This window comes from Ambystoma mexicanum, chromosome 3q (genome assembly GCF_040938575.1).
Source record: "Ambystoma mexicanum isolate Mex_15411 chromosome 3q, UKY_AmexF1_1, whole genome shotgun sequence".
Classification (NCBI taxonomy): Eukaryota; Metazoa; Chordata; class Amphibia; order Caudata; family Ambystomatidae; genus Ambystoma; species Ambystoma mexicanum.
The window spans coordinates 1,266,823,407-1,266,834,019 of NC_090926.1; the positions used below are offsets into that span (position 1 = coordinate 1,266,823,407).

Sequence of the window (10,613 nt, forward strand, 5' to 3'; positions counted from 1 at the left end):
GCAAATCCGCGCATTGTCTGCACGAACACATAGTTACATATTGTTGCTAGTGACAGGTACACCGCGAGCTGGGAACAACGATGGCCCCAGGCTGGGGGGCTCGCGGGTGGACCAATCAGAACATGGGGGCACTCATCACTGACACAACTAACATTAGCCAATCATTAGGGGTCTTTGTGTAACAATTTTCAAGTATCTAATAGAAGGGACAACCCAAGTATACCACCTGACTCATCCTCAACCACTAATACTGTTCTCTATATGTATGCTATACTAACCCTACCACTCGAGGAACCAATCCAGAGTGGCGATAGGTTTTTCGCGAACTTTCCCAGGTGACGCAAGTAGCGCGTCATACTGAGGCAAAAAGGGCCTGCGAGCCCCACGAACTTTGAGAGTCTGGGCGGACGCGTACGATCCTAGACCCATCCCTGCCGTTGTTTAATAAACAGCAGAACCACCTTGCTTCTTGCGTGTGTCTCATACTCAATTTTGGGGAACACGGGAGGAGTTGGGGCCTCCCAGCCCGGAGGTCCGCGGACGGCCCAGCTGACCCCGGGACAATCACCCCGACACATTGAAATGATGTATGATATCTCGGAGAGAGGGCACGAAATATCATGAATCTATGAACTACTGATGTCTAGAGTGGATAAGGAGTTGCTCCAACTGAGGCGGGATTGGGAGGAGGAGGGAGAACCCATGCAGGATGGGCAATGGGAAAGAGCCCAGAGATATCATAAGATGGTGGGCAGGAACGCAAGACTGCAGCAAATCCCAGTTATACGTCACACACAGAGCATGTATGAACCCCCATAAAATCGCCAGGTTAGCGAGCACAGTAGTGCAGAAATGGCCCAAGTGCAGGGAGGTGGGCGCTGGGATGATTCACATGTTATGGGCGTGCCCAGAGGTGGGAAAATTTTGGGAGGAAGTCAAACATCTATCCGAAAAAGGAATTAAGCTAGAGGTGGAATCGGTATGGGCTTGCATGATGGGGGGGGGGGGGGGGATTTACCAGACCATGCAATCTAAAACATATTAGTAAAGTGAAGGACCTGGCCTACATTTTAGCCAAATGGAGAATCGCTATGGGCTGGAAAGCAGACCATAGACCTAGACTAGAGGTGTGGTGGAATGATCTCCTGAAGTGGGCAGAAGCGGAGACGGTGGCATGGTACGAAGCAGTCAGCAGGGGAGGGGAGGAGGAAGCGGGACACCTGATAGCATGGAGACAATTGGTGGCCACACTGTCGGGATCCTCCCATATCGAATCCAGTGAATATGATACGTCCGAGAACTGTGAAGGGGATTCACCCAAGAGAAACTAAACTCAAGGCATTGAAGTGGAAGCTCGAGTTAAAGGGGAGGGATGGGGGGGGGTCGGCATTTAACAACATGTGAATGCAAGCTATGGAGCTGGTAAACGGAAATGCCTAATGTGTTGGTTATGGTTGGTGTGTTGTAAAAAAATTACTACCATTTTTTTTTAAACTATATTTACGCTATCCAAAGCAAGTGGACAGAACTGTTACGTGACAAACCATATCTACAGATGGCTCGCACCACGAAAATACCAGGAGTCCGTTTCGACGCCTATAAGCAGCTAATTGAACCAGTGGTCTAGGTCAATGCGTGGAGATTATCTTTGAAATGTACACAAGAGAATGTACAGCCCACGCCTTGCACTCGGCGTACAGTGCTGATGAATTGATGCAAAACCCAGAGGACCGGATCCTACAACCAAAAGGATGAGAGACCGAGAAACGCTGAGAAGTAGCACAAAGGCCTAGAGAACGTTGGATTCCAAAACAAGCTTTAACGAGGGAAAAGAGAACAGTAATGCCACCGGCACAGAGACTACCAAACTACGACTCCTGGCAGCTCTTGCCAAAACGCTAGAAGAGCAGCCAGTCCCTGAGAAAATGGGATACAAGACATGAAGGTTCAACGTGAGGCAGAGATCGGCCCGCAGACTTGGTACCACCTCCAGGGGTAAGGACAACAAGGAAGAGAAGCACACATCCAGGAGAAAAGCCAACAATCCTCAGGCTAACTGTGAAAGAAAAAGGTTGCATTGTGGGAAAATGAGTCAAGTCTTGTAGCAAACTGAGAAATCATTTGTGTGAATAAATAAATCTTAGTCCCAAGTCCCATAGAGAGCTACCAAACCCTTAAATCCGCCATCTGCCGATGGGTGCTCACATCTCTTGCAATGGCCACATTTATAAAAAAAATGTAAAGCTTGCAATTGGATGTTCTAAGGTTAGACCATTTGTAAACACTGATTGGGTCACCAGAAAGCATTCATCCAAAGCAGGCAGACCAAAGACCTATGCAAGCAAATCGGGCCATGCTGGAAACGGGGTTAGTGGATAAACCTTCGGCAAAGATCAAAAGGCAACTAGAATTAATCTGCTTGAAAATCCACCTGGAAAAATCACTAATGTACAGTACAAAAAGAAAGAAATCCAAGATTTTTTTCCAAAGGGCCTACATTGAGTGGGGCTTTACTTGTTCATTTTGGAGTTCAGCTTGCAGACCTGAGCCAGGGAGTAGAACATCCTTGACTCTGTATCCTATTCATAAAGGATGCTTCCACTCCTGGAACAGCGCTTCCAACTGGGCAGGTTCATCCCGGTCGCCATCATAACCCAACAACTGCAAAAAGTCTACAAATATACAAACGGCAAGCGGAAGATCCCAAAAAGTTACACATGGTTAATTACGAGGGCGCCCGAGGTCAAGACTGTCATGCGTGTGGTCACAACATGCAGACTCTGTGGCTTCCCGTCATGTGCGCAGCTCTACAAATGCAGCTATTGAGGCAAGATCTTGCACAGGACTGCACCGTGCAAGTGCTGGTGTCAGGGGGGAGGATCGACTCAACTTCTTCAAAGTCGACTGCTGCTTCCTGTTCCCACTAAACATCGGAAGATGAGTCTATGCTACGCCTGCCATCACAGGTGACAAGTTCACTTCCAAGAGATTCCATTCCTGAAATGTTAGGGAGCCGCATCAAACTTGGGCACCGTGTTTAAAGTGAATTTTGGGGGATCACCAAGGAGCAGGAACAAAATGACACTGTTCCTGGTTGAGTATTCGGGGGCGGGAGTCGGTACGTTGATGGGCCCCTGGTTAATTGGAGGGAAAGCTCCAATACCTAAACAATGCAAAAAAAGACACAGGGAAGGCATGATGTAACCAGGCGCAGAGGACCCACTGACTTCAATAACCAGACACAGTAATCTGCAATTCACTCTAGTCATGACATTCCAGTGGCAAGGAAGCAGCCACTGGCTAATGCAAAACCCTTTCTTAGGATACAGAAGGAAAACAGTGGCCACTTCCTAGCTGCATATATCTCGTCTCTCCTGTACAGAGATAACCCTGGTGGCTGTTCGAGGCTGCTCTAGGCTACAGAAAATCAAGACAGCATGGCAATCCTGACCCGAGTGATACTGTGGACCATCTTTTGAACAGCTGATTGATTCCAAGGAAAAATGCCCCCAGGAAAATGTCAGCAAAAAGTCATTTCAAAAATGTAGTCATTCAATACAAGCATTCCAAAATGTGAAAATGTTGCCAGTAATAAGGTCTTCAAAAAAGCCATTTTTAAATACACACAAGTAGAAAGCTGTGACCCTAAATATGACCCAACCCTCTAACCAAACCTCCACCATCGCCCTCACCCCATCCCCAAACATTCCCCCAACTCTAACTACAACCCTTATTCTCCCCTGAACTGTCACAGAACACTAAGCCTGCAGAGCGCCAAGGCATTGTATTTGCATTTTACTCAATACAGAGTGAATAGAAAGTGAACCTATCCCCAACCCCACCACCAGCTCGCCAAAGTGCATAACCCTTGCCTTAATCCAAAACCTTGCTCCAATACTAACTTTACCCCAACTGCAAACAATGACCTTTTTAGCCCTAGCCTTACAATAACCCCAATCCCAATGTACCCCAATGATTAACCAAACCCCAACTTCTATCATTTAACCCATGTTCAGACCCTAGCCCCTATTCTAACACTAAGCCGGGCCATCACTAGCCCCTCTTTACTCTGTTACCCGGCCTAACAGCACTACATTTCAGCTGCATTTGTCGACTACAGTTTGCTTGGCAACTGTTCCACTGCAGAGGTATTCTTACCACAACCTCTCTACTGACTATATTTTTGTTAGCAACATTTTAACTGGATACCAGCTGATCACAATTTGCTGCTCGATAGAGTGGCCAAGAGAGTAGGGACTTGAGGACACTTCAGAAAGGGTGCAACCATTTCAAACATTTAGTTTGCAGCAAGTCTGTTTGGCTTCTACTCTGACAAATACCACATAGTGGAGTCCTTTCCACGCCCCGTTTAACATCAACATGGACCTGCAGGCCGAGTTTCAGAACATCATCTCAGGTGGGCTGTTGTAGATGGATGACAACCAAGTATTGGTATTATTGGGCAGAGTGGAAGAGAGCAGCGGTGAGGAGAGGCAGTCCCGACTACGTGGCACTCATAGTGGGATTCGGATTTGTGTACTTGCACCGAATGGGCCCACCCTCACAGTTGACCAAGTACGGCGTGAGTCGCCTCTGTTCCCTGACTCGTGGCTTGAACTCCCAACAAGTGCTCTTCCAGTCAGGAACCTGGGACTACCAGTTATCAGGCAACAATATGGAAGTCCCTGCACTTGCACGTTCTTAACACTCACAAGGCACCCTCCCTTTTATTCTCATTATTTGTTGGTACTTTTAATTCAATTATTTATCTTTGTTGTAATTCACTGTCTACCTTGCCCTGTCCCCACCCTGTTACCTTGTGGGCGCTTTGAAACAGCTTCGCTAATTGTATAAGCGCCTAACAAGTGACCGATGAATAAATCTAACTGTACATTAATTAATTAAAACTAGCAAAATACATTAGATCCATGCTTTTGCTCCAACTGTAATAATAATTTGGTGTCTTATGTAGCACAACTATGGCTAGGAATCCAGTTTCAGGGCGCTTAGAAACCCATGTTACTTCATCAACAATGTGGTACTGGGTTTAGCACCTTGAAGATGTTTTCATGGCATTGCTGCACTGCATAAATAAAAAACAAACCTGGGATTTGGGGGAACGAAGGGCCGAGTTGGCCCAACCGGGGTATTGAACCCATGACGCAGAGCACATCTTGCTCCCAAGGCAAGTATGCTACGCGCATCCACCTAGCCGGCGCTTTAACACTTGACGTCCAGATTATGCAGACTCTGGCGGTCCAGAGCGCTGGGCAGGTGCTTCCAAGTGCTAGCATCAAAACTATGGAAGTCAGAGCCCAGACCTGTGCAATATTTAGATAAAGACGCAAACCATTCTTCTTCAGAATCTTCTTCCACCCACAAGCTGCCATCTGCAACCTAGCACAGAGAATCCAATTCGACTGCACCAGTTCCCCACCGCAGTGGTAGGCGTGCTACAAATGCCAAAGATAAAGACTTCCCTTGACTGGTCTAGCAGCCCATGCAATGAGATGCCAACAAAGTTGCCAATAATAAGGTAGCCAGGCCAGGGCTGAAGCACAGTCACATGCCCTCAGCCTCGAACACACTTTACTGGGGCTTAGTGGCTAAGGGGGTGGGATGGTCCTGTGCAATTCAATCTACTGTGTCTGAACCCTAGTCCCCACCCACCTGTGGGCTGGGTGCCCCAAGCACACATTCAAATGTGTTCAAACGAGTTAGTGTTAGGAAGAAAAATCACTGGAGGAAACTAATGTTAGGAAAGATTTCTCTTTACTGCACCCTTCCTTCCATCTTTAGGGAACGCCCAAAACCGTTGCTTTTATTTTCAATTCTGACCTGTACTTTTTGCAGTACAGTAAAGCCTTAAGCTTCACTGCACTGGCCTTTGCTCAAAGGGTATGGGGAAACCAATATGTAATCCAGGCTATCAGTACTGGGAAACATTGTTTCCCTTAGTCAAGTTACTATGTTACTACTTTGGTTACTTTTGTATCACTTGTGGTAACTTTTTATCATTTTGCACAGCAGCTTAAACTGCAGTACAATGGGGTTCATGTTTGTTTTGCCCTAGACTAACACTCAGAGGATTTTTTTTTACTCTAGGTGCTAAAAGGATAGGCTAGTAGTGGTGGCAGTGACTGTCCCCTACTTTTTGGGGATTTTCGTTTTAGCTTTACCGCGTTTAGCTACTAACTGTGGCCACTGGTCAAATATGGCTGTGCAACAAGACGTTTTGCCTGTTCTTTTGCCATCTTGTCCTTTAGCCTCCTTATAAGGACTTCCAGTGCCTGAAAAAGCAGAAGCTTTTGGCTGACTACTGGAGGGCTGTGTGTGTTTGCTGGCAGGATTTGGACTGGGTCTGTCTGACTCATATCCCCAAACTGGTTTCAGTGTGTCTGAGTGGTATGCATGAATGTTCTTGCCAGTGGTCCTGATTGGACCACTGCTGGGGTGTGTGTGCGGGCTAGTCCTGCTACTGGGAGTTTCAGCTCTTACCTGGCTTTTAGGATAAGAAGAGGACCCCTGCAACCATTCTTCAGAGATCCTGGAGAAACCTGAAGTAGCCAAGTATTCTGTCCAGCTGTGACGCCCGCAAAGAGACACGACAGAAGGAGGCCTAGTAACCAATGTCTGCTGCTGTCCTGGAGGAGCCCTGTCTTGCTCTTGATCTTTAGTAGTCCTGCGAAAGAGCTACGACCCTTGGTGTGGAGGGATCATCCATTCCCGACGTCTGATTGGTGCCCTGCCAAAGGAAGTCTTCGGAAGTGCCTTGGATCCGTCCTGTGGCTGACCAGCTCAGTTTTTGTGCTACTGTGCTGCCGGCAACACTGTACCGATTTGCGGCCTGAAACTTGGGGGATCCTCGACTGGCCCTGCAAGGCTACCTCCTGCACAATATTGGCGTCCTAACATCAAGGGGACCAGAGATAGAAGGGAAAGTTTGACCGCAGCTGCTGAGTCCTTTTGCGTGGCAGGGTGCGTTGACCACCGTCCAAAAATTGCTTACCTAACCAGAGTCTAGTCCTGAGAGGGGTTCTTCATTGAGTTTTTCTGCATTCTTAGACCGAGAGTCCTTGCAACAGTGAAAGACGCCAACAGGAGATCAGCTCGAACCTGCAACCCCTGGGAATCAAGGACTGCGGCTTTCGGCGGGAAAAGCAATGTTGAACCCTAACCCTAAAGAACCCTTCACTGGACCCCAGAGACGCTACCTGCATTTTTTCCTGTATCCTAAATTCTGTGGAACTGTAAACCTGAACTATTGGACACAAGGCCCAAAGCAACTTAGGGCTGGACAATTTTTGATAGGGATCATCTCTGTGGACCTTTTTGTGCACACTTGTCTTACCTTTCCTTTGTAGGAGCTTCCGATTTGTATTATGCCCCACAACCAAGTGATTCCCATTGTGTGACCTCACTGTGGACCCTTTACAAGCTCACCTCCTCTGAAGAACTTGGCCTGGACCGCCTATCACTGCCATCTGAACTGGTTTGGCTACAGCTTCCCAGAGTGGTTCCTATCACAATATAGGTTGGCCTTCTGTACATCTGTATAAAAATAGGTTGTACCTAATGATTTTTAATTTTTGAGGGGCTTGTGGTTATATAAGGTACTTTTACTCTAGGAAAAAATGTGAACCACAAACTTCCTCCTGCTCCTGTCTATCGTGTGACTAATAATAGTCGGATCCAAGCAACAATTACCCAAAGAGTTGCTGACAATATTCCCATTAAGGTGTCTGACGACGTCAAGACACTGGGAGTCTACCTAGACTCAGATCTGACCATGGATAGACAGGTTAATGCCATCGCCACCTCGTCAGCCTATTATTCCAAAGTCCTTAACGCAGCCAGACCTTTCTTATCACGCCACAACTGCCTCACCATTGCTAGGGTAATAATTGGATCAAGGCTGGATTACTGCATTGCCCTCCTAGGGGAAACCTCGTGCAAAAATGTGGACAAAATCCAACTGGTTCAAAACAACACCCTCAGGGCGGCCACGGGAACATCTAGAAAAGACCATATCTGAAGTTAGAAGGCAGGCTCACTGGCTCCCTGTTAAAGAAACAATTGTCTTTAAAACCCTTGCCCTCACACATAAATGCCTCCATGAACTCGCCGCCCCGTACTTGGTTCAAAGAATCACCAAGCACATCGGTACCAGACCTTTGAGGAAGGGATACTCCAACACGATTCTCACACCCAAGACGCAAAAAGACTGCGCTGGGGGCTCTAGATTCCCTACCTTGGCAGCCACCCACTGGAATGCACTCCCCACCCACCTGAGAATGATCGAGTCCCACCAAGCATCCACAAAGCTATAAAAGCCAAGCTTTTTGTCTGATTCCTTACTGATTATGATCACTATGTAGTTTGCCACACTGTATTATTTTTCTGTGTGTTACTCTGATCACCTCTTGTAACTCCTATCAGACATGATTGCCTTGTAGATTGTACCTGTAACTAAGAGACTTTCCGGTCGCCATTTACCTACTACTTACAAAATGCCTGTAACAGCACCTCGATGCCTCCGGGCTGCAACTGCGCTATACAAATGCAAATAAATAAATAATTGTGATTCGTGCTCGTCAGTCACTTATTTCATGTCAGTCACTTATTTTTGGCGACGGTGACAATTTACTGCATCAGTCCCAAGTACAACCTTAACATAATACCACATATTGCGTGAGGGGCATCACCACTGGAAATAGAGCCGAAAACTGCAGTATGCGTGCAGGATACTGCTCCCGGTTTCCCCACACATAGCACTGCCCTCCTCCACTAGCATCACTTGTCTATCCTAATCGTCCTATCCTTTCCTGACATCTTGTAACTTCTTTTTTCCAACTCTCACCTTTTAAAATTTGAAGCATGCAAGGTGCTACGAGGCCCTATTAAAATAAATAATACTGAGAATGGCCACTATATTAGAAGGGGGTCCGTTCATTTGTGGTTCATATGTTGGGGGTAGCAGTACGTTAGGAAAGGGCAGTTCTATAAATCAGTTCTCAGGAGAGCATAGAGTAGAAGTATACTTGGCATTTATTTTACCGTGGAAAGAAAAGGCATGTGGGCGAAGGACATGGCATATAGGGGCAGGGAATCAGTGCACTGTAAGGGGACAGTACATTGGGGGATGGGCCCTGCATTAGTGGCCATCGGTGCACTGTAGGGGGATGGGTACTGCATTAGTGGCAATCAGTGCACTATAAGGGGACAGTACATTGGGGGAAGGGCGCTGCATAAGTGGCGGAGCAACATGCTGGAACTGGGAGGAGGTGGTATTAGCGGGGAGGAAGCAGTGCACTGTGGAAGGGAGGGCGCCCGCACCTGTACTAGAGCACTATAAGGGGCCAGGTACTGGACAAGCAGTGCACTGTGGAAGGGAGGGCACCCGTACTAGAGCACTACAAGGGGCCAGGTACTGGAGAAGCAGTGCACTGTGGAAGGGAGGGCACCCGTACTAGAGCACTACAAGGGGCCAGTACTGGAGAAGCAGTGCACTGTGGAAGGGAGGGAACCCGTACTAGAGCACTATAAGGGGGCAGATACTGGAGAAGCAGTGCACTGTGGAAGGGAGGGCACCCATACTAGAGCACTATAAGGGGGCAGGTACTGGAGAAGCAGTGCACTGTGGAAGGGAGGGCACCCATACTAGAGCACTATAAGGGGGCAGGTACTGGAGAAGCAGTGCAATGTGGAAGGGAGGGAGGGCGCCCGTACTAGAGCACTATAAGGGGGCAGGTACTGGAGAAGCAGTGCAATGTGGAAGGGAGGGAGGGCGCCCGTACTAGAGCACTATAAGGGGCCAGTACTGGAGAAGCAGTGCACTGTGGAAGGGAGGGCACCCGTACTAGAGCACTATAAGGGGGCAGGTACTTGAGAAGCAGTGCACTGTGGAAGGGAGGGCGCCCGTACTAGAGCACTATAAGGGGCAAGTACTGGAGAAGCAGTGCACTGTGGCACGGGGAAACGCAGGCTGAGGGAGGGTCATTGGCTCCACTCACCCTTTGACCACAAAGAAGGGGTCCTCCAGAGACATGTCGCTGCCACTTCCTAACCCAGAGGTGAAGCCAAGCCCAAGCAGGCCGGAAGTGCCGGTGCACCCCCGCAATGAGAGGATGGCGAAGGGAAGGGGGAGCGCCTCCGTGCGGCGGCCATCTTAGAGCAGCAGAGTCCTCCCTTCACTTCACCCCCCCCACCCCAGGGGGGGGGGTCCAGGAGACCTGTACATCTCTAAAAAGTAAAGTTACAGAATATAAACATTCCTGGCCTATCAGCGTTAGGAATGTTAACATGTTTTACTTAATGTTAAGATTTTATAATACAAAACAATACTAATATTTGACTGCATCATAGTACACCTGCCGATTACCCATCGTGGCTAACACTTTAATTTTTCCCGATTCGGACATTTCACCGAAAATGTACACTTTTGATTGCAGAGGCTTAATAGCTTTGACTCTTTCAAGATGGCAGAAACTTTTGCCATGGCCAAGCAACAGGTAGTAGTCCCTTTTTTATGTTCATTGTTAGTTCGTTTCTTATTTAATTCCTACACAGGAACCTTTCTCTCAATTAAAAAGGTTCCAGCCCCCGCCCCATCA

At 47.8% G+C, this 10,613-nt stretch overlaps 1 protein-coding gene across 1 annotated transcript in view; it reads right to left on the reverse strand.

The window, feature by feature from the left end:
• The window catches only part of STX10 (syntaxin 10), a 182,227-nt gene extending 172,061 nt beyond the window's left edge, over nucleotides 1–10,166 (reverse strand). The window contains exon 1 of the mRNA XM_069604306.1: nucleotides 10,014–10,166. Within this exon, the coding sequence (XP_069460407.1) occupies nucleotides 10,014–10,048 (35 nt within the window). The 5' untranslated portion in view covers nucleotides 10,049–10,166. The remainder of the gene's footprint in view (nucleotides 1–10,013) is intronic.
• Nucleotides 10,167–10,613: the final 447 nt, after the last annotated feature.